This window comes from Pleurodeles waltl, chromosome 7 (genome assembly GCF_031143425.1).
Source record: "Pleurodeles waltl isolate 20211129_DDA chromosome 7, aPleWal1.hap1.20221129, whole genome shotgun sequence".
Classification (NCBI taxonomy): Eukaryota; Metazoa; Chordata; class Amphibia; order Caudata; family Salamandridae; genus Pleurodeles; species Pleurodeles waltl.
Genome location: NC_090446.1, coordinates 903,012,356 through 903,037,848, shown reverse-complemented (window position 1 = coordinate 903,037,848; position 25,493 = coordinate 903,012,356). Strand labels below are relative to the sequence as shown.

The following is a 25,493-nucleotide window of genomic DNA, read 5'->3' as shown; positions in this document are numbered from 1 at the left end:
CGGGAAACCGGCGGGACACCGCCGGTTTCCCGTTTCTGACCGCGGCTGTACCGCCGCTGTCAGAATGCCCATGGATGCACCGCCAGCCTGTTGGCGGTGCATCCGCGGTCCCCGGCCCTGGCGGTAGTCAACCGCCAGGGTCAGAATGACCGCCTATATTTTGTAAGATTTATGATATTTATTCCCTATTGATTACACTCTACTAGCAAGTTTATTAGTCTCAAAACCAGAAAAACACATCAACACGGTAATAATAGGGCAACTCGAGTAAGATTTCATCAAAGCAAAAATCATAAACATTAGAACAAAGCACGACGTCAACATGGGTTATTCTCAGCAGAGTATCATTAGTGCATTATTTAACAAAGCATAGATTCGGTCATTTGTCTATTTGCGTCCGTCTTAGTGAACTCCTTAACTAACCTCGAATTAGCATTAGAAAGATGGGCTTCACGCAAAACAATTTAGCAACACAAATTTAGAAAACATCTAACTATGGTCTCTATCAAAAGAGCAGTTGGTACCTAGAAAGAAAAGGCAAACAGACAATTACAAATTCATCATCATACAGTTACCCTCCGTTATGGGTCAGCATACAGAGTCAGTCTTCATCCGCAGGACATCAGTTGATTCGCCATCAGCCGGGAAACACTGCAAAGTTCAGCAAGATGGGTAATAAGGGACACTTCCCTCATAAGGAGGAAAAGTACGAATCAGCAAGGCAAAGTAAGGATGGTTCGAAGAGATAAACCGCAAAGTCTTTAAGACAGAGTGACAAAGTGTCTAGGCAAAGACACTTAATAGTTATGGCAAAGGAATGGCATGTATTGGCTATAGAAAATGGCTCGGAATGGCTGCTTTCTCCTTGTGTCAAACGATTATATCAAACTTGTTGTACAGTCCCCTAATTTCCAATTGGGCAAGTTTTGGTGCATCTTTATCTCCATCCAACAGTCCAACGGTCACCCCATTAGAGCTTTCCACTTTTGACAGTTCTCACGTAGCTCATTGGTTCCTGGGTTTGACGCCTCCAACGGGTAGAATGCCAGGGGAGGAATAAGTGACATTTGTTACTCAAGTCAGTAGTCCCATTGTCTTCCCTAAACTAAATGACCTTGTACCTGTTGCGAATTACACTGTTGCGCTCCACAAGAATGTCTCCTTGAGCAAGTCGGGTTCTCATGAGAAAATTTACCACGGTTACACACATCTTCTAGCTTCTGGAAAAGTACGGCTACATGTCCTTCAGCAAGTCAGCACATTGCACAGTAGAAAAGCACATTTAATATGAGACCGGGCAGCTAGGCCCCGACTCATGCTAACTAAGGCCTAATGTTAATTTAGCAAAATCTTAACATATAACTCTTAATACTAATACAAAATCATACATTAGTACATTAATAGTTAATTATTAATCAGTTTCAATTATCATCGTATATGTTGGTGGCCATTCCCCGTGGGTACATTTCAAACACACGTTTAGTAAAAGCACATTAATATAATTTCTATGCGGCATCATTATGCATTAATTCACAAACATTTTATGTTCATTTTGATTATAAAATCACACTCCAACAGCATCACTCCTGTTGGGAAAGGCTCTGGTTTCCTTGTAGGCCTAGTGTTTTCTGCTGCTAGGGCCAGCTCACACACAGAATGAAAGGCAGTGGAGAGGGACATGTGAACGTGGATTTCAATTGAACAGAACGTCTGTTTATTGTGAACACTTCTGCAGTGAAATGAGATTGCACGTGAAAGAACTGTATTTTCCTTTGTTTTACACTACTAGGTCTCAACGCCATTTTCTTTCCAATGCACCCCCAAATTTCTTTCTAAGCTGTTATCCACTGCACAGCCTGCCGCCTTATCTCCAACTCTTACTGACGAAATCGACCACTTTTGACTTAACAACAGCAATTCTATAATTTTGGGTGATTTTAACTATCACCGTGAAAGCCTTGAATGCCCTGCTCCTACGTTTCTGAACGAATGAGGGATTGTTAATGATAGGGACCCTAGTCTTCAAGCTTGCCACTTTATTTATGTCACTTTTACCTCTCGTGACATTCAGCGTATGACTGATTCCTGTCTGCTTCCGTAGACTGATCACCTGGATGTCCCAGTTTCTTGTATTATATTATACCTAGAGAAGAAACAGAAAAATCACAGTAACCAACAAGAATTGGAGACCGTTGTCCTTATAACACTTGTTCAAAGTTTTCACAGGGCCTGCCCACCCTCTCGTAGTCCTGAAACTGACATTAATAGGTCACTTGGGTTTTCAACCGCTAAATGGCAAAACGTTTTGACGTGACACTCCCAGAAAAATCTGTTCTCTATCAACACACTATTCACAAGGTTACAAGCAAAATACTTGGTTCACTCAAGAGCTTTAATCCCTGAAGCTCTGCGCTCAGAGAGCAGAAAGTCAATGGTAACCCAAATACGAAGAGGAGACAAAAATGTGTCTAGCAGCTCTAGCCACATACAAAGCTCAAATTAAGCAGAGGCGTTTTAAGTCATGGGCAAAGGGGACAATTGGTCGGCTCCCCAACCTCCCAATGGGCCCCTTGGTAAAGTAATCTTTCTAGCACTCTGTCACACCTTTGTCGATTCCTCTATCAGAACGTCTCTCTGCTTGTGTCTGCCTCTGACTTTCTCTACTCGGTGTCATTTTGAGGGGGTTTATGGTCCCAGGAAAGATTTTTAAGTGTTTTTTTAATTAAGTTAATGTATAATGAAATATTGTTTGTCTTTTTGTGGGATTGAATTAGCAGAAAATAGGCTATACAATTCAAACCTGTTCCAAACAGTGGGTACCCAAAACATTTCTTGCTCATGGCCCCAACAATTCTTAAGATGACACTGAAATTAAAATTGCAAAAGTACATCATTACACCGCTCATATTACCTCAGTGTCCAGCCCTGCAAAATAACTTTCCAAAGTACTAAAAAAAAAAAAAAAATCCCCTGGATTCCAGTTTAATCGACCAGAGTACTTCCAAAACCTCTGTGACAAGCTATCCATTATTTTCCAAAATCAATTAAATTCGTTCCCAAATAGACCTTGATTTAGCAACTTTATTCTTTCCCAAACTAGATACACTGACCAGACAAACTCAGCGCAAACTGACTTGCTTCACTGAAATATCTAATTCTGAAGCATTACAGACTATGGGCCCGATGTCTGACATTTCCAGATTCAGACTCGCAATTTGCCCTTTTTTTCAAGTCGCAAACTGGAATGTACAAAAGTGTCAACCACACTGTTTGCGATTCCCAATGGGGTCGCAAATGACCTACCTCATCAATATGAGGTAGGTTGCAATTTGCTACCCCATTGGGAATGGCAACACCCCCAGGGATGGTAACCTGCTGGGGACAGTAGACCACAATGTTGGTGACTGCTTTTTAAATAAAGCAGGTTCTTTTTAATGCAAACCATGTTCCTTAATGGAAAACGGGATGCATTTCAAACAAAAAAATGAAAAGTTTCTTTTCATTTTTTCAGAGAAGGCAGAGGTCCGTGGGACCACTACCTGCTCTGAAAAAATATTTTCGCTTCCACTTACAAAGGGGAAGGTGTCCTGTGGGAACCCTTCCCGTTTGCCCAGGGGTTACCACCAATTTAGATTGGTGGTAACTGTAATTGTTTTGCAATTGTGGTCACAAAACAATCATACATAGGCCTGCGAGTTGCAGTCAGGAAGGGACGCCTTTGGAAAGCCCTTTCTTAATTGAAAGTCGCAATTCCTATTTTGTGAGTCAATATTTGCATGCCGGATCACAAAATAATGATGGTACATTGGAAAAGTCAATTTTGAGATTTCAAAAGACAAAATTTGCCTTTTGTCATTGCAAAATCGCGTCGTACATTGGGCTCTATATGCACTGCTAAACGGTAATGGGAGAATAGCTTGCAATTTGTCTAACTACTAGCAATTGCTTGAGATAGCACTTCAACATATTGATCTTTTGCTCACTCTGCCACCTCATTTTGAACCCGGCCATATGCAAATCACTCTTGACCCTGCTCCAATAGGAACAGTCCAGCCCGAGTTGCCAGGCTAGGTCCTCCCGAACTGGAACACAAGCAAACCAAGATCAATTCTACACTGATTAGCACTCATCAGTCAGGTGTAGCTTGGTTTCAGAGGTACAGTGAGCAAGGAGCTCATGTCTGGGCACACCCCTGCCACTTAGGACATTACACCAAACACACAAAAGATGATGGGAGGAATGCTTGCAATTTATCTAACAACTGGCAATTGCTTGGTGTAGCATTTCAACCCATCATTCTTTTTTTCACCATGCCACCTCAGTGTGACCTAGCCATATGCAAATCAGTCTTGACATAGCTCCAAAAAGAATAGTCTAGCCTGAACTGACAGGCTAGGTACTCCTCAGAACCCACCCCTTGTGCCCTGTGACAATGGAACCAAGCTGCACCTGACTGAAGTGCCCCAATCAGGGCAAAACCGATCTTCGGTTGTTTGTGTTCCTGTTCAGAGGACCTCTCTTGGCAGTTTAGGCTTCATATTGGAGCAGAGTCAAGACTGATTTGCATATAACCGGTTCTAATAGGAGGTGGAATGTTGGGCCAAGACCGATTGCCAGTGGTTAGTCTTATTGCAAGCATCCTCCCATTGTCTTTTGAGTGATGTACTGCCCTTGGTGGCAACGTGTATACCCAGTGTTCTAAAATGGGTCCCTTGTGTAGTGTGCCACTTGAACCAAGCTGCATCCTCCATATCACAGCACTAAACATGTGTTTTGAAGCAAGTGCAGGCACCATATCACCATATCATAAAAAGTCCCAAATTGGCTTCCTATCAAGAAGCATGTAGGATTTAGGGCTTTGGTACCTGCCCATTATGTTATTCACCACTCCTCCCCTCCTTTTCTCATCTCAAAATTTCACCTCTGCCTCCCACAGAGTTCTCTGCACTCCCTGGGCGAATAGTAACTTCAGGTCCCCAGGCCCAGAATGGTCTCTTTTGGAGTCAGGGATGTTTTTTGTAGCAGCATCAAGAACTGGAACAAGCATAGCCTCAAGCTCAGATCTCAGTCCTTGTCCACAATTTTTTTTAAATAGCTGAAAACATTATTTTTAACCTATAATTCCCAGGTTCTTAATCTTTTCCTTTCTTTCCCTATTGCTGCCTTTGTCAGATTGTTTCTGGTCCTGGTGACGTGGTTGCCCTCCACAGTGCCATGAAACTTGCACTTTACAAATACCTCACTTAATTACAGGCCACATGACTATCCTGAGAGGGTAGTGGGATGATCACCAATCTTTCAGGGTACCTTCGCACTACTGGGCAAATACACACACTAGGAAAGCATGTGTGCACCCAGCAACGGTGTGAAGGTTGTGTAACAGGTTGTCAAGGAATAGAGTGTGCAAGCAGCATTTTCCCTAAACCTACAGCACGCTAACCGATTTACACGTTATGTGATATGTCTTGGAAAACTGATTGCTAAATGCATTTTATCCTGTGTATGAATGTTTATATAAATAATATATTTTTTAAGGGTTCTTATTACTTTCATGCTCGTTGATGTGCAGTGATTGTTGATTGTGTAAAAAGCCTCACAAGCTGGCCAATTCCCAGACTATTTATTATTAGAGGAAGACTTTTTTAATGTACTTGTATGCACCTTTGTGAATCAGTCCCGAGGCGTCCAACTCGGTATTAGCAAAAGTGTAGGGAGGACACATTCTTTTTCATCTGTAATAATTGTACAACATTATTCCCTGAATATTACTATTTTATTGCCATTAGTTTTGGGGCCAGTTCACAAAGGCACGTCAAAGTATGTAAAAGATTACTGCAGTGAACGCCTTTGAGAATCCGACCCGCACTTGGTGTTTGTACATGACAATGTAAGTCTATTTCTTCTTCTTGTTTGGGGTATCACGCCTGGAGGCGCGGCGGAGCCGTGTATTCTGCACGCACCCTGGGAGGCTTAGCTTGCTCTGGGGCAGTGCTATGCTAGGCACGCGGCCCTGCTCCTGTTGTTGCTTCCCCATCAGTAATAATGTGCTTTTAAAACCAATAAAACGATACAGTATTTAGAAATATGACAGAAAAAAAGGTGAGTTGGCTGGGGTTGCTTTTCTTGGATAAAAAGAAGCTTGGGGTATTGGACGAGCCTGCAAACTATAGGTAGGCGAAGGCTTAAAAAAGGGAATGATGGTATAAACTGATAAATAAATAAAGGTTTGCATGCTGTGGTTCGAAGATGCTCCAGCCCATGGGAAGGAAATGCCAGTGGCAGATACTAGACTTAGTTCAATTTAAAAAACAATAAGATTTGATCCAAGGATTTCTCCAGTCAGCATTCCTGGGCCACAGGGCTCCTCCTCCTTGCTTTGGAAGAGAAAGGATAGCTTGGATATGTTTTCACTGTTGTTTTGTTGACTTCCTTTACTTGATGATAAATAGCATTCTGCCGAATTTCTTGACACATGTAGGGCAGTCATTTCCCCCCGCTATGGTGTTTAAGTGAGAAATACTGCAGCAGATGGAGGCATGTTACCAGAAATGTAGGTAAATAAGCCAGAATAAATTGAGGAATCAGTGAAATTGTAGTGAAACTGACAGATGGCTCCCCATCTATTCCCTCGCGAGGGGAATCCAACCGCTTACATCCATCCTTTTCAGTTTTTAAAAGGAAAGAAAATGATTGGGGAAGCACTAGAAAAAGGCAAGGTTGCTGATGGAAGAAAAAGGGAAAATACAGAAAAGAGGACCAAACTGAGCATTGGCACAGCCAATAGGACACACTGTTGGGATCAGTTGGCTTTGCCAATGCATTTTGGCGATGCTGGACAGCACCGGGGACAAAAACAAAACACTTTTAGCTGATACTGTGTAGCATTAGTAAAAAGTGGCACGACCAGTGGGTGCACGCATGTGTGAGAGCACATGCATGTGGCAGAAGAATTACCAAGGTACCTTTTGCTTTGTTAATTATTTACTGATTTGTTAATTATTTACTGATTGAAGTGATGGACATCACTTCAATCAGTAAATAAAAAATTACACATTTTGAGCGCATTAACAAGTGAGTTAGCAAAGGATGAGTGTGCTGGGGGAGCCTCGGGGGAAATGCAGTGTACGAGAGCAACGTGGCAAAATTGGGTATGGAGCAACACCGGAGTAGGGTAGAATCAAACACTGGAGTGAAGAACATAGAGTTCGGGCAGAGGAGAAGGATGAGCTAGAGCAAGCAGCACACGAGGGTGACAGCAACACATGAGGGCATGAAGCGCATGAGGGAGAGAGCAACATGGGTGTGTGGGAGTAGTACACAAGAAAGAAAAACAGAACGTTGGGGATTTTGGGGCGAGCACACAAGGGAGAGAGTGACAGAACTGGAAAACACATGCACTTTCATGAAGTGCTTGGTCAATAAAAAAGTGGTTCCTGAAAACTAAGCAGTGGAAGAACACAAGTCAGCCTAATCAAGAGGATGGTAGATAAAGAGGATATGCTTGAGAAGAAGGACGAACGTAAGATGGACAAGGAAAGGCTTTAAATAAGAAGCAAGTAAATGAGAATGACAATAAAGCCAAGCAATTGTAAGCATCAGGGGGAGGGGGGTGGCTAAAAGCCCACTGTAAGTTCTTGGTAATCCCACAATAGGTCTTTTCGAAGCACTTTGCACTGTGTGGTATACAAGACCTAAAGAACTAGGCATGTTCAGTAACAAATGGAGAGTGAGGCCTAGTAATAGCTGCCTGGAAAGCCTGGCAGGCTATGACCGAAAATACACACCTGATGAGGTACCTATACAGTTGTGACAGATGTGACAGCAATTTGAATAGACTTGCAGCAGACATAAACAGGAGCAGCCATCACTGATGACTTGGGTAAAGGCAACAAAGTGTCAAATGTCGGGCTGTGAAAATAAAAATAAACATTTGTGAAATACACTGTGAGTCCAAAAAACAAAACTAGTGCATTGTGGCACAAAATAAAAGGTTCTGAATCAAGAAGTAGGAGGAAAACTTTTTAGTGTGGTTGGTGTCATGTGAAGAGGCAAAGAAAATTATGGAATTATGGAAAATTATGGAAACCTTACTCCCTGAAATCCTTGGCTGGGAAGACGGGCCAGAAAAAGAAGTGGCACACTGAACACTGCAAGATTTCTCAAAGCAAGGCAGCTCACCTTTGTAGAAAGACTGCTACGAATCAGGGATAGAGAGGTTATTCCAGCAAGAGTGAAATAAATGAAGAAAGTAGAGTGGAAAGGCATGCAGCTGCAAATGTATCCAGACAGAACAAGCAGTGCTAATGAAAAGAGGGCCTAGAGAAGTATATCTTAAATCTTGTAGAAGTAGCAGCACTCCTGGAAGAAATGGAGGAGAAGAAACATTCTCTCAGAAACAGATGGCAAGATGGAAAGAGGAAAGATGAAAAACTTGTCGAAGAAGGGGCTACCAGCTCATTGTAGCTACAAGGCCTGCTGACGTTTTTGTGCCCCCAAAACGACTTCAGGTGTGCACTGGTCAACATTATGTTTTTGAATATGGGCAGAAAGAGGACTTACCAGTATAACATTGAGGAAACAGGAGGGATGAGAGATCCATAGGGTATCCTCCTAAGTAAAATAACATACCTGAATCAAGAAACCCTACCAGACAATGAAGACCTTAAATTTAATGTTTTCAGATAATAGTATTTGACCTGCTATTGGGGCGTCACAAATTGTCCCCTAAAAAAGATGCAAGCCCTCATCCATCAAAGATGCAAGCCCTCACCCATCAACCTAGATAGCATGCTTCGTCATTGGGCTGCTCCTCATTCAAACATAATGCATGGTATCCTGATTGGGCTTCTATTAATTTTAGAAGCACTTTTGGAAATCTTTTTGTTGTGCAGTGGTATGTATGAAACTGCCTTATAGTTATCTAATAGAATTTAATCGGGGGTCTGCATTGATAAAATTAAACACAATGGGCTCAATTACGAGTCTGGTGGTCCAAAGATCACCAGACTCGTGATGGAGGCTGGACCGCTGGAGCTGTGGCGGTCTGAACGCCACATTACAAGATTGGCGGTCAGTGCCGCCTAAAGACCGCTGTCTCCACCAGGATCTCTGATCCTGAAGGGATGACAGCAGTCGTGGTTGTAATCAGCCATGGCAGTGCTGAAATCAGCGCCGCCATGCTGATTACAACCATGTTCTCCTCTAGCCTTTTCATGGAGGTTCAACCTCCATGAAAAGGCCGGCGGACAACAAGTGCAAGGGGCCACGGGGGGGCAGCACTGCCCTTGGGCAGTGCAGGGGACCCCCTCCTCAGCACCCTTGGAATGCACACTGTCTTCTCACACAGTGCTCATTCCGAGGGTGTTAGCGGGGGCCCCGGTGCAACAGCTCTGGGCCTGCCTCCATGTGGAGCCGAGTCCAATGCTGCTGCATGTTTTCCATTGGGCTGACCGGCAGAAACCTTGGTTTCCGCCGGTCAGCCCAGTGGAAATCTTATAATGGGGCCGATGGGGAGACCACCTGATCTGTGGCGGTCTCCTCACACGGGTCTGGCAGTCGGGTTTTCAAACCACCAAACTCGTAATCAGGCCCTATGTGTTGAAATCAGGAACTGTCAATGGTTCTCCTTTCTTCTGCTCAACATGTTAAATCGGACATTGGTTGGCACATGCATGGTCACCAGTTTCCTTCAGGATCTACTTTTACCTATATTATTTATAGTCAGTCCCTGGTCTACACTTAATTTTGCATGGATGGTGGCCCTGTGCCTATCTCATTCATCAGACACATACAAATAGTCATGCAAGACGCATGCATAGGTACCTGTGGTTTTTGAAGCATCAAAACTGGCGCTTGTAAAGAAATGTAATGACAAAGACAGACAATACAACATGAACATGTGACACATATGATTCCTAAAGCAGTAATATGCTCAATACTACTCTGCAAACGCATGCTATGTAAAATCATTAAACACACACCCCACTCTTGATGTCTATCTGGTTTAATGTCGCACATTATCATATTACCTAAGTTGTAAGAGAAATTGTCCGCTGGGAGGTGCACAGCTGTAAACATCTGTAGTCAAACTTCATATAAAGTGATATTAGGGGTAAAGTATGTTCAGTTAAAATGTATGTAGCCCAATACTAAGGGTAACTAGGACCTAATTTCAGTGACACCCAGGGTTACCTCATCAAGAGGCTCTATGGATTATTATTACCTACAGCTACTTGATCTGCCACTTGAAGATGTTTCTAGTATAAATGGCAGTATATTTATGTTGCTGCATTTGGCTTGAAGGAGACATGCTGAGGCCTGGTAGATGTGGTGCTTTACAATGCATTGCATGCTTATGATGACATAGCGGCAGTATATAAAATAGGGCACATGTGCACACAGGCCCACTGGAGGGCACCTGGGCCATTATGTTGGATCCTGCCAAACTCTTTATTTAGTAGAAGGCTATCTATAAGGCACTCTAAAAGGTAAAACCGTTTAATTTAATCTCAATGCTTGCTTTGAGTGATACTTGCTGTGATATGTGATGGATAGTTCTTAAAAATGTCTGTGTATATTATTGTTGATAATTATAAAAATGCAGTGATAGGCTAAATTGATATGGGAATGTTGCCCTCAAATTGGTAACTGCTAAAATAATTACATATATGATATGATACTTGTTAATTAAGGGGCAAATTATAAAAGTAATAATTAAAGATTGCTGGCTATTACCTCTTTTTTTGTACTCATCTAGAATAAAATTCAGTGGTATAGGATGTGTTCAGGCTGAGTATATATTCTAATCAAGATTTCATGTATTGATATGGAATTTACTCAAGGATGGGTTTGATCTTAGCTATCCTTTGTCAGCTGAAGCCTTTGTATCTCGTTATTAAGTCCATTGTTATGGGTACCCAAGCTTACAAATGCACTCTTGTGCTCTGTGCAATAGGCAGGAATGAGTTGTTTCACAAACACCTGTGTCATCAATATTTTCTAGGAGCACCCACGTCAAGTCATTGGTGGTGTGTCTGAGTTCCGCACAATGTGCAGCCATTTGTGTGTTAGTTCTGTGGTAACAGAAATCTGCTCATGTGTTCACTCATCCTCATCTTGACATTGAGCCCCTCATTTTGACTTTGGCATGCGGCGGAGGCTGCCTGCCAAGGTCCAGCATCGGGATGACGACATATGCAGCCATACCTCCCTCCGCTGTACCTATTAAGAGTTTCCTTCTGGGCCAGGTGGCGGAAACAGTGTTTCCGCCCGCCGGCCTAGTGGGAAACACACCATAACTTTGGCAATGTTTCAGTGCGTCGGGTGAGACAGCACCCGCCGCGTTTTTCACTGTTGTAAATCGGGCAGTGAAAAGGGTGAAGGGGCTGTCCGTGGGGCCCCAAGCACCCCCTTTCCGCCAGCCTTTGCATGGCAGTGGTCCGACCTCCACCGCGGTCCTGGCGGTCATAATGAGGTCCTGAGTGTGTTGATTCTCATTTAACATAGGCCACAGGGGCAGAATATCATATATTCCACATTCTCTGTATTGTGATTGGTGTGTGATCTCAATTGCCATATGACATTATTGCCTAAATATATCTGTTTTCTGTGTGTAGTGAATAGGCAAACCATGCAATAGCCCCAAGGGTAGTGGCCCATGATTGGTGGGAGGCCCTAGATTCTTTTGTTGGGTTCATATGTAAGGCATGCCTTGGATTTGATGTGGACAAGAAGATCTCTTAGGTCATTAGCTTGTTGGAAGGAGAAGAGGTCTAGTTAGTATTTATAATTTTCCAAAGTTTGTTAATGACCTTTTCAACCCTTGTTTGAGATGGTTGAAAAGGTTGATGCAAACGATCCGGTTACTTTGTTTTTGTTGGTTGTTCACTAACAGTGCCTGTTGTTAGCACAAGTCCATTTCCTGGATCTTTGTACAATTCTAGATGGATAATGTCTGAACTGTAGCATTTTTTGTAAGAACATTAAATTGAGGTATGACAGTTCATTACTCTGGTGTTCATCCACCAAACAAATTCAGTTGCAGTTGAAGTGTTCCTTCTCCACAGGATGAAAATGGTATTGATATAACTACACCATATTCTAAGATTAGCATTGAAGGGGTTATTGAGAGTCAGGATATGTTGTTGCTCAAGGTTGTGAGCAAAAGGACAACACAAACTTGGTCGATATACCTGCTTTTATAGCTACTTTCAAGCTCGAAGTTCAATGTAAATGCTAATCTGGCACAGTCCATAATAAAGGTAATTGCTGACATAGATGCCACTCTTGTTCATGTAATATAGACTTGTGTTACTTCAAGTGTCGCCTCTTGTGGAATGCTTATGTACAGAGGTTCAATATCTAAACTAATCATCAGTTCTTGGGGAGGGTCAAATTGGATTTGACTAATTGGGTTCAATACGTCCTGTGTGTCCTTGGGATACAAAGGCATTTTATAACTAACTGTCTGGGGAATCAATCCACAAACTTGGACAGAGCTTCAAGGAGAGACCAATACCATGTACTATGGGTTGACTTGAAGGGGGTCGCCTTTACTTGTATATTTTTGGCAGAATATAAAAGTATAGGATCTAGGGCTGTTTTGTCATCAGAAACTCTGCTTCCTGTTTTGTGATCCACCCTTCTGTCTCATTTTCCAAGACCATTGTTTTTTTTCTGCTGGAGTATAGAGAAAGAGGACTTAGTCAAGCTATGTGAATTGCTTGCAAAAAGAAAATCCACCTGTCTGTTTCGGGGTGGTGCCCAAATATTGGAAGAAGTGCCTTAGATAAAGTTGGACAAAAACAAGAAGGAGAGAGAGGCAGAAAACAGTTTAGGTGGAAGGTGTGCAAAAGTAACTGTCTGGAAAGGTAAATATGGGTACTGCCTTGTTGAATGTGTGCCCCTGTCTCAAAAGGCATGTTTCTTGTGGGCAGGAAGAATCACTGAAAGGATAGTGACTTAAACCATGCGAGCTAAGAGTGGCATGTGAAACAAGGAATGGGATGGCGCTCCCACACAGTTCTAATATGAAACTGGAGAAGAGAGAAGCTGTGTGAAAGTGGAAATGAAAAATCATCACAGGTAGATGGTGCCATTTGGGGAGAGAAAGTAGTCAGATGCAGGAGATCATGATAGGGTATTTAAGGGCTCAAAGGACTCTTGAGGGGGAGAGAAGGGACAGAGAATGGACAGATGTAAAGGACAGGACATGTGAATTGGGCAACTTTGGGAGGAGCATGGCTAAACTGGAGAATTGGTAGTAGGAAAAAGTGAGGTGAGAATAATATGGACAAGGGTTGGGGCAGACAAGTCCCTTGCATGGTGTAAGGACTTGTACCCCTGCCCTGAGTGTGTCTGGTATCCTGACTTTTATTTTTTTGGCACTGGTGTCAAGCTAATCGAATTTGTGCACAGAGACCTAAGCAAGTTTCTGACAGTGTGAAGTCAAGGACCTGTCTTGTGACCTGGGGATGTACACCAAGAGCATACCCTCAGAGAATACATAGGACTACTGTCCCTATTTTGGGTTTCGCACAGCCTGTAGTGGTAGCAGTGTCCCATGTTTTCTGATCTTGTATAGTTGACCAGACACTTTATCTGTGTCAGCAAGAGTGTGGGGTATTTGCCTCTCTTGTGTAAAGTTAGGCTAAAAACCTAAAACCTTACACTGACATCTTGTGGGTGTTCAAAGTGTGTGTGTGCTTATGTACTATGTATATAGCACATGTGTAGTGGTAGGACTCTGTATGTATACCATCAGACTATAGATTGATCAGTTTACTCAATGTGGAAGCCAAGTACTATATCAAATGTGCAAGGAAGGAGTTGGAACTTTGGGCTAAATCCTTCCGTACTTCTTCTGTCACAATTCTGTTGTTACACAATGAGGAATGCCAGGGGAAAGACTCTCAAAACTATATTCTGGACTGCCCTCTCAATGAGCCAAACAAGTTTTGGGCCCTAGTAGGTCTATTTCAACACCGATCTACTCCACTCCACACCACTATGCCACTAACTTTTAGCCATGAACAGCAGCCACTCTGGTGTACAACATGGCTAAAACACATTGGCAAAGCCAATAATTCTTGCGTAGACTAGACCTATTGGCTTTGCCAATGTTTGTTAGTATTATGAGGTACCGAGGCCCCTGAGAGAACTGTGAATGTGTAAGTCCCTATTTTAAACATGCATTTGATGCCTAGTCAGGGATAATAAGTGCTATATAAATACAACTACATCATATATAGGCTGCTACAAAATGTGCAAATACATTTTGGTTAAATAAAAAAAGTGTTTCTCAAATACAGATTTGATTAATATACAGTTTATACCTAGTACTAAAAAAATGTATAACACTCCATTAAAACCACACACTCCACAGATCACATTGGAACACCATTGCAGTACCTCTCTAAAAGAAAATATCTTTGCCATCAGAAAGCTTCAAGTGACTCCTTTTGGTTAAAGTGGATGCAGGATTTCAAGCCCTTTACATTTGCAGATTTACCAGTTGCTCACATTTGCATTTCTTTAGGGGAAGGAGACACCTTGGCAAGAAGGTCTGTTTCTGTTCTGTCTGCCCCCCCTTCTGAGCACAGGAGACTCCCTGCCTTCCACTCCAGCTGGGTAAACTGATCTGCCCATAATTTCGCCCTGCCATCCTTTGTCCTTTTGGTGAAAGGCTGAAATTACGGACAAATGCCGTCCGTTAAGCCTTTCATCACGGACAACGGACAGCAGGGTGAAATTACGGGCAGGCCGTGAAACTTACGGACGGGTGGTCACCCTAGCTGACAAGCCTGTGTTGCACTGCGGGGACTGGATTGACAGCACCGAAATCTGCCTTTCATACAGACCTCCACACAGTGCAGAGGTGACTTAGAGGTACACAGCAGATTGTCCTTTACTTGGCAATGGCCCGTTACACATGGAACTAATGAATCTAGGGCCTGCTGAGGGTGCCTCTGGTTATGGTAGGAGAACTAGTATCGAGGATGGCCTATTTCCTCTCCACAACTATCTTTTGCATGACACAGGTATTAGGTGTAGGTTGTGGATACTCAGCATGCACACAAGTCTACTTTTTTCTTTTTCTCAGTGGTACATTTAGTTTTTGTGTGCTTTAATCGCTACTGTTACCATTGCCACTGGTGGGGTGCACAGGATGCAGCAGTTGTCAGTGTCTGGTACCTCATTTTGCTAGCGTGTGGTAACCTCCCAGTTTTAAGGCTGTGTCTATTCACTGGTTAATACTGTAATGAAGCTCTCCATAATAGACTTAAAAAACTGAATTAAATTTGATTTGCCCCAAATCATTTAGTCAAATGGTGGATAAATATATATATTTATGGAGCAGAATAATGCTGAAACAGGATTAAGTGGTGCTCTCAATGATAAGGATAATGAAACGTGTATGGTGGGCATAGCACGCAAAGTTGAGAACATTACTGATGAAATTACTTTAAATACAGTGGCGAAGTTAAAACGTTAATAGTGGGGATGGTGGAGAAAGTGATGTGGAAATGGTGGGTTAATTTCTCTGGACCAGACTAATGTAGCTATTGGCATGGCAATAGTGCTGGCATCGAAAAAAAATACTCCAGGGGCGCATACATTGGGGGTCAAGGTGAACCCGAGGAAAGGGGGTGGAGTCACGAGGGTCAGAGTCATGAAAAGCCGAGTCTGACAGTCAACATGTACATTTATATTTAAATATCAGCCGCAAAGAAATTGGCAACAAATGCATATATGAAAATAAATCTGTTCCAGCTCATTTAATTGGTCACAAAGAGGTTTCATTTAAAATATCTTGTAGGGTAAAACAGCTGCCGCACTGTGCCTGACATGAAAATATAGAATTGGAGGTACTCTGCCAGGAATCTCCCACTAAAGGCATCGGAGCAGTGCTCAGAAATACCGGTACTATCCCTTCCAAATTAAAGAGAGTACCTCAGAGTACCTGCCCGTTTAAAGCACTGCTGCTGCACAAATCTTTTGTGTGTTCCGCACTTTGTGGGGGGTATGATAACAATGGTAAAATAAACCTGGTGGTTAATGAAGTTACAGGAGAGTTCTGTGTTCTGTCCAATCACAGTTTTGTCTGATAATGTAGCGTAAGGTGTTAATGTGCCTACTGCAAAGCACAGCGTGTAACATGCAGATCACAGGTTTGTATTTTATGTAGATAGGTAAGTATGTTACTGCTTTTGACAAAGAGATCCTTTTGTTACCTCCTGCTCATAAATTGCAGTCCTCATTTAGCACAGCGGGCTATGAACAGGCATCAAGGTGCTGCTTGAGTAGTTAATGTTAGAATTCCCAGAGATAGGAATTTCGCAGATTATTACTCGCCAATACCTTTGCCACCTTTTGACGGATCTCCATGAAACTTTGCAGACTTATAGCTTTTTCTATATTGGCGGACAATGCAAAGTTCCAGTGTGATTCTTCAAAGGGGTGCCAAGAAAAAAGGGAGGTCTCAAATTCATTGTTCTACCAATGCATTTTCGATGGACTTTTGTTTATTTTTTAGACAGATGTAGTGATAAAACAGCTGAACATATTTTTATGAAATTTGGCAGACATATAGAGTATGGCCTGGAAAGACTTCTTTTTGGAATTTCATGAAAATAGGTTTAAACATTTTAGGCTTATAAGGCACTTAGTAATATCTGAGTCCATGTTATACTGCAGTAATTTCACAGTAAATCGGTGTACTTGCAGATGACAAGGCAGTAAATGAGTGGCCAAAGGCTGCCTTTACAAAAGTAAAAGGCAGCCTTGTTGTTTTTATTATACTATGGCTGTGTTGTGGGCTAGGGCCTCAGACATAGGTAAGTACTAGTTTTATGTTTTTCCACTATCTATTACCACCTTATTTAAGTGGTAATAGTTAGGGGCAATTATGTTTCTTTATATGTTTTTAAATTAACTAGAAAGTACAGTGGCACTTTAAATAAATAAATATGTAAAACATGTAAAAGTACACTGTACTACAATATGTTTCACAAATATAGTGTACAACAGTGTATTTCAATTTTTTTACATATTACATTTTTTGACAATAAATTTACACAGTACTGCGGTACTACCTACAAATCACTAAGCTACTTACAAAACGTTTTAAAAAGTTAAATATGTAATAAAATATAAAAACACTGCTACATTATAATTAAGGGGAAATAAACTGTAGTGCAGTGTTTTTTAATTTTTTTTAAATTTTTAAACCTTTTTACACCTAATCTGCGTTCTGGGTTTTACACTGTACTTAGAAAATAAAGAAATTAAAAATAGTTAAAAAATGTAAAAAAAACCACCATACAACACTATATTTTCCCATAACACCCAGAAGCAAACTAAGGTCCCCATTACGAGTCTGGCGGTCCTAGGACCCGCCAGACTCGCGGCCTCCACATTATGACCGTGACAAATGCGCCACAGTCGGACCGCTGGCACTGCCATTGTTTCGCCAGCCGATGGCCTGTCGGTGCCAGTGGTCCTAATCCGCCAGGGCAGCGCTGCAAGTGGCGCTGCCATGGGGATTACGAGTCCCCTCTCCACCGGCGTTTACATGGTGGTTTCACTTGGCATGGGCAATGCGGGGGCCCCCCAGGCCAGGCCCGTCGCGCAAATCACTGTCTGCTTTGCAGACAGTGATTTGCGTAACGGGTGCTGGTGCACCTGAACGCACAGCAGCATTTCTGCTGGTCGTATTACGAGCTGGCGTCAATGTTGTTGTGCATTTCCTGCTAGACCAGCGGGTGGAAACAGTGTTTCCACCCGCTGGCCCAGTGGGAAACTTGTAATAGGGCCAGCGGGAAGGAGACTGCACTGGCGGTCTCCTGACCTGCGGGAATTTGGTGGGCAGCCTTTTCCGCCCGCCATACTCCTAATGAGGGCCTAAGTGGGGTGTTAACTATAATTCACACTTTAAATTTTGAAAGGGCGAGGTTCAGTATGGACCAAAATTAGTCTACGTTCTGGGTTTATATAGAAATATAGGGCCTGATTCTAACTTTGGAGGACGGTGTTAAACCGTCCCAAAAGTGGCGGATATACCACCTACCGTATTACGAGTCCATTATATCCTATGGAACTCGTAATACGGTAGGTGGTATATCCGCCACTTTTGGGACGGTTTAACACCGTCCTCCAAAGTTAGAATCAGGCCCATAGTGTACAACAGTGTACCTAAAAGTTTTATAAAAATTCAAAATATCAATAACCACAGTACGACACAATATTTACCATTCAAACATAGAGTTCAGACTAACTGCGGTCTGAACAACATGTTCTACTTCAGTACTCCCCAAACTTTTTGTAAAATATATAAAGTAATAAAACAACTTTTACTTACCTTTACAAAGTTTTACAAACTAATGTATCCCTTCCTATACGCTTATAAAACAGTAGGACATCATATTTACACTTACAAGTTATGACAGAGCCACAGTGTGGTATAAACAATATGATTGCTTTTTACTTTTGTAAAGGCAGTTAATTGCCAATTGTATGCTCTTTTTTCATTGATATGTACCACTTTATACCGCATAATTACAGTGTATACCACAGCACATTATATTACTACCGTTTGGTGCCTTATGGGCCTAACTCACAATGATAAACTTCCACTCTTGTGTAAGTTCACCATTGTTTTCTACGCCGTAAAGCTTTTTAATGGTAGCAACTTTACGACTAAGGAGTCTCCCTGTCGTAGCTGGACTCTCGCTCCTAAATGAGACTGCTGGTTTAGGGGAGATAGCACTTTTGTTTTTAGGCAATTGAGTCACTCCTACAACAAGTTGCAGCTGTCGGCCCAACCCTCCAGGCTCACAAGCAGTGCCTCACCAAAAATCAGACAGTAGAGGTGGTTTCTGGCAGTCTTACGCATGGATTAGACTTCTCAGGGAAGTCGCGGTGGAACAGAAGTTACCCTTTCGCTCATCAGCAATAAGTCTCATTTACACAAAGGCAATGAAGGGGATGCAGGAGAATTTTCAATATATTTATTGAAAAGACTGCACTCTACAATAAAATGCATGTACTGCAATGATTAGCATAACAAACAGTAATGAAAGCAGAATGGTGCAGATGAGAGTTGTGAATATAAACCCCCACCATCTTACAATAAACATGAGATATAAAATTCCCCATCAAGAAAACCTACTCTCTACCCTAACGAGAGCTAGGTATGATAAACCTAATCTTCCAGTACCATGCCCATGACAAGCGCCCCCCAAACCCTCATTACCTTAGAATGAGGTCTCTAGGTCAGACTCTGTGGTGACACAGAGGCTGAGTTCTGCAGCAAGGTGATGTGCAGCATAGATGGCATCTGGAAGGAACCCCTCTAATGACCTTGTCCGTGTGAGGTGTATTTATACAGATTATGTAGGATCCCCTGACGCATGTATGTTTCTAAACAACTGATAATGTGGCAGACTTGTGTCAACAATTGCATAAACAATCCCTAACAAGTCTGCATGATGATCCTATCACACATAAGTGAGAAAGGGACTTAATAATACCTACGTGTATCACTGATAGTGACGCCGATAATGACGCCTTCTCAGAATGGCACTGATAATAAAAATCAAAATATTTCTTCTAAAATGTAAGCAATGAAAAAAGCTAAAGGGAATATAAAGGAAATAATGAAATAAATGGAAAAAAACATAGCATGCTAAATGGGTAAAAGATCACTAGGTGACGGGGACACAGGCCTGCAAGCCAGAGGCTAAGCTGACTCCTGTGTCTCAGGGGAAAGCTAAAATGGAATCATTACATCCCCACATAAAAAAATAGGACTATCTTATCTTTTCTATATGCAGAGACTCCGGAGCCTTAAAGAAGCTACTCATAAATTACCTTTAGGAATTGCAAACAATCATAAACTTACACAAAAGTGTAGGTTTACCTTTGTGAATCATGCTATATAACTTTCAAACTACACAAACAATTTACATCTACTACCAAAAATGAACCTTTATACCACATATTCTATATTTCCGACACATTTCATCTACATAAGTTCAGCTATTTCCACACTTCGTTCCTTTAAACAATACTCTCCAACACAACACACCACTCCACTACACTGTATGGTACTCCACTCCACTCTATGATACGTCACTCCACTCTGCAGCACCCCACTCTAAGACAGTCCATTCGACGTCACAATTCTCTATGCCACTCAATTCTATAGCACGCCACTCTACTAGGATACACCACTCCACACTACCACATGCCACTCCACTCAACGACATGTTATTCCACACTGTGACAATCCATGTCACTGCATGACATGCCCCTCCACTCTAACACACACCACTCCACTCTACGACATGCCAATCCTCTCTACACCACTCCACTATACAACATCCCAGTTCACCGTATTAAAAAACATTATTTGATATAAACACATTTTATAAAAAAATATTGATTCAATGAAAAAACTAAAGTCATAGCTTAGTTATGGTTAGAAGCACAATTTATTATTTCTATACAAAGCAACTTAAACTACACAAATGTAATTATAACTCGTGCCTTCTACATGCACTGCTTGTAACCTGTCATATTACATTACATGTAAAATACTTAATCATAGCATTCAGAACACCACTCATGACATCTGAAATGATCAATTTATGTGAACACTGTGAATGATAGAGGGGTGAGTTATAGTTAATGTAGTCTGGTTAGCAAGTTGACAATAGAGTGTACAGAGGTATGCGAGTTATAGTAATTTTACAGTAGGGCATACATTATAACTAAGGTTTAACTATAAAGTTATAACTATAACTTTAGAATCTCTAAAGTTTGTGTAGTTTAATTTGTGTTTTGTTTTGAAATTATATATTTAATGTATATATATATATATATATGAGACTGGTGTTATTTATCTTAGAATAGGATTTTCAATGGATATTTTTAATTGGGCCACATTGCTATCTCTCACCTCATTATACATAATCTATTTTCTGTACTATAATTTCAACCAGACCCTCTGCACACAATACTGCAGTTTGTGCAGCACCTCATGTTTACGATGGTGCTGCTGACCTAAAATGTACTCTATAAATGCCTTGCAGCCGTAGGAGTTAGGTTTATGCAGTAATAAATGTGTAATATAATATACTAATGTTGATGAGAATACGGGCACACACACAAATACACACACACACACACACATACCTTATGCAGAAGTTTCATTAACCCACCAAGTTATCTAACTGGTGCAGGAACCAGACACGGCTCGCGGGTGTTGAGGGGGACGGGGTGGGGTGGTGCGCGTGGGTGGTGGGGGCATGGGGGTGGTGGTGGGATAGTAATAAAAAAGAAAAAAAAGCTTACCTTGCTCCCGCAATGCGCGCCACTCCTCTGCTGGTTGGAGGCAGGCACAGGCTCCCAGGCTGCCCTGCGGCCGATCCTGATGCTGCTCTAAGCAGTGTCAGGATTGGATGGGAGTGCCCAGCCAGGGTGCTCCCAGGCAGACTGGGAGCCTGTGCAGGCTCTCTCCAGCCCAGCAACAGTGTTGCTGTGCTGGAGAAATCCATGTGCGCATGTGTGTTTGGCCGGCTGGCCAAACACACATGCGCTCTGAGGGGGAGTGCTGAGCACTCCCCAAGCACTCCCCCTCATAGCACGTCACCCCAGTGGCCCCGCCCCTTTACAAGGAAATTATAACAAACACTGTTTGTTATTGTTTCCTTGTAAAGGTATTGCAGCTGTCGCTGCTGGCGGGGGGAGGAGGGGGCGATGCTCCTCCGCCCTCATGGAGGAGCTGTCCCTGGCAGGAATGTGTGGGTAGCAGATTATACAATGAAGATTATATACAGTATCAGAAAATCAACCTCCTGAGCTATCTCTCTGGGTCTGGAACATTTATCCTGCAAGTAACAAAGTTCCTGTAGCATGTTTTCAACACAACAATCTATTTATTGGCAGCTTTAATCAAACTATTTTTAAACAACACACAAAGGGATTTCAAGGATAGATTTGAAGGGTGTAAAGAATGATGTTCTTTATTTATCAGAATGTGTCCACCCTCCCGCTGACACCCAACATGCTTCAATCCTCTTACCCTCCTGATTCTCTCCTAGTGCCACCTCATGCACCTTCTTTTTTATTTGGCTGTACCGCAGCACCTACGAGCACATTTTACCTCCCACTCCTCCATCACTGAATAATTTTGACTAAGATACACTCCTGTTGCCTTCTTTATTAGAGGTAACATCTCCACAGACATGAAGAAAACTGGCAAACAGACGAGGGCAGAGCTACCAAGACAGCTCAAGGTCTCTACCAGGAATCTTAGGATGAGAGAATCAAGGATATAAATATGAGAGTGGAGGGTGAATATAAACGAGAACTTTACATTCCAAAATGTTTTTTTCAGCATAGGAAGTGATGAGGTTACAGCAGTGGTGTTCTTTATGTCAAAGAAGGTTTCTGTCCTCGCTTGTGGAGGCAGTCCTCTTGTAAATCAAAATCATCTGCACTTGATTTTATAGCTCTTCTGTGCGCTCAAAGACTCCTCTTAGGGCCATTTAAGTTCTGTACTAATCATACATAACACAACTTTGCGTTTGTTCTTAGGGGACAGTGGCCCCTCGTGTGGTCATGGCCCGGGGGTATGGAGGACTTGCAGACGAGCGACAAGGAGAAGGACCCTGAGGTGTTTCTAAACACCGTCAACAACTGGACCGCCCGGGAAGAAGAGTGCGACGGGATACCAACCAAACCCTACTGCAAGGTGTTTACACTTACAGGGGCCCAGGCCAACGACACAGGGTACTACAGGTGCAACTACAAGTTTGTCGTTGCCAAGATCGAGGGCACCACATCCATCAGCACCTATGTGTTTGTACGAGGTAAGAGGGTCCAGACATGGTGAGTGAGGTGGAGTGTAGGACATGAGAAAGCAGAGGACAGAATGGGAACAGACTAGGAGGGGAGAAAGGAAGGAACATAGATGAAGACATGGAGTATTAAAAGTAAGAGCCGGGTTGGCTTGTAAGGGTATGTGGAGGATTTCTAATATGAACGTGTCTCTGAAAGATTGACCAGAGTCCATGCAGACCTTCCTGTGACGTGTGGCTGTTTCACGGCCAGTCTCACTTCCTGATCTCGTAAAAGGCGAGTCTTCTGACTAGAGGGTAACTAGGTATTCATGTCCAATTGACATTTTATGCCCGCTGCAGCTTCCAACACAAGAGTGGGTTGTTCAGATAGGTTGCAGTGGCGTTATGTAAGACACTGAACTAAAGCCTGAAGGAAAGGAAGAGAGGACCAGAGCTCTGAAGATGGGGTTGAGGAAGAAATGGCTCTTTCAGGGAACTCCAGCAAAGTGGAAGTGTGAGGTTACCAGCAGCAAAACAAACACAACTACTTATGCAGAGTAAGGAGGAGTAAAGAAAGTGTACTGACTATTGGCAACATCCCCCACCCCCCTTCCAGGTAGGATAGACCTGCAAGGGAAACTGAGCATGATGACAAGAGTGAGAAAATGAGCAAATACTTGGGCGAGAGTGAGAGCGGAATTAAAGTATACAATGTTGTATTCATGAGTGTTGACATTTGTTTGCCTTGTGTTTCTTTTTGGATTGATGTGCTTCTCTTTTAGATTGGGAGCAGCCATTTATCAATAGCCCGGGGACACTGCTGGTCAGTAGGAAGGACAGCACCCGAATTCCATGCCTCGTGTCCATCCCAGACCTCAATGTGACTCTGCACATGGTACGGACATCCCTACTCCACTATTGAGGAATCAGAAAATTGAAGACATGTTGTTCAGTTCAGAAGATAGATAGGGACTGTAGCAGAGTGAGTCAAGCACATATCTGACATGAGCGATACCGAGCCAGTCCTAAATTCCTTGCAGAGGAACCCACCTGGTAGTACACTTAAAGAATTTCCATGTAGGCCACTTTGTCTCCAACTTTAAATTTAAACATAACTTTTCTCGTCATTATTGCATCACCTCTGCCTTTCTTGTAGGTTACAGTTTTAAGCATTTTGACTTCAAATGTACTAGACGCATGCACTTTGGAAAATGTTTCCTTGCAACAACCACAAACGAGATAACATTAATTCATCCATTCATTCTAGGGTTACTCTGTCATACCCCCAGATGGGAAGACCGTGACATGGGACAACAAGAAGGGAATGCTAGTTCCCACTGAACTGATACAGAATTACCTTTTTATTGATTGCCAAACAACCATCAACAAGAAGGTCTTCCAGTCCAACATCTTCATCATCCATGTCACTGGTGAGACTTTTGTTATTCACCTTGTTCTCCATCACATGATTCCTGCATGCACTTCACTACGTAATAAAACTACGCGGTTGAAGTGGGCAGATAATTTTAAAAGGGGGTACGTTGGAAGCAAAGAGGGAGGTGGCAATCAGGAGGGCAACACCCAATAATAAATGGGAGGGTGGCGAAACTCACTTAAACATTAAATAACAAAAAAGAATAGGTAATGGAGATGGAAAAAGTTTTGCCTCATTGTCCACACTTAAAAAAGGTCACAGGAGATGCTGCCCTTCTGGGACTAAGCAAAAAGTTTCCAGGGAAGTGCGGGTCAAGGTACACCATGGCAGGAAAATGGCAATAACCAAAAAAAGGAGGAAGTCCGGACAAATAGTATCTTCACTGATGGAAACTCACTGAGAGCAGGCGTAAGTCTGAGAGTTTCTTGCAGTGAAATATCCTGGAACCTAGTGGCTACCATGGTGTGAGCTTTAAAATTGGAATCCGGGTACCAAACATAGGAGAATCACAGGAAGAGCAGCTTGGGGGTAGAGGGTTATATGAGTCCCTTGACTGCTAAATTGGGGATAGGACCACGTGTTGAGATGACACGATGGTGCCCGTGCAGCTATTCAGTGTGATATTCCTATCTGAAGAGAGGAATAAGGCCCACAGCACTTGGGTTTGCTGGTTGAGTGGCTGATTTACCTGGTAATGGACTGAAAGGGGATCAGAGCTTTTAAATTATGGGGATAAGTTGCAGGTGTTGAAAAAATGTAATCATTCCCACTTCCAGATGTTTTGTGTTTTAGATATATTTAGTAATCAAACGTGACCTCACATGCCCAAATCAAACGTGGCTCTATGTCACTGGAGCACTGTTTCCTGTGTTGAGCTTTCCCTGTAATCTCGCACTTGTAGTCTAGTTGACTCAATTGCCGTGAGCCTTGACTAGAGATACTAGAATGTATTAGTTTATTGAGTGATAGCATGACCTGGAGACATGTTGTGGTAAAGTGAAGGAGCCATAAGGTCAATCTAATAGTTTTTAAACAAAAACGTTTTATACATGAACATATCACTACAGTGCCTACTAGGTGAAACATTATCTATAGTGTGGGTTCCAGAACTTTAAATAAGTAAAAAATGGATTTGTAGAGTCTGACCCGAATCAGTGGCTGAGACTTTGTAGTTGTGTGACATAGATACTAAAATGATAATAGAACTGGTGAAT

The 25,493-nt window shown here is 42.4% G+C and overlaps 1 protein-coding gene across 2 annotated transcripts in view; it reads left to right on the top strand.

Moving 5' to 3' along the window:
* The window catches only part of FLT4 (fms related receptor tyrosine kinase 4), a 299,445-nt gene that overhangs the window by 145,674 nt on the left and 128,278 nt on the right, over positions 1-25,493 (top strand). For both annotated transcript variants that reach the window (XM_069199519.1, XM_069199518.1), the window contains exons 3-5: positions 22,600-22,874; positions 23,627-23,739; positions 24,112-24,274. In XM_069199519.1, the coding sequence (XP_069055620.1) occupies positions 22,600-22,874; positions 23,627-23,739; positions 24,112-24,274 (551 nt within the window). The remainder of the gene's footprint in view (positions 1-22,599; positions 22,875-23,626; positions 23,740-24,111; positions 24,275-25,493) is intronic.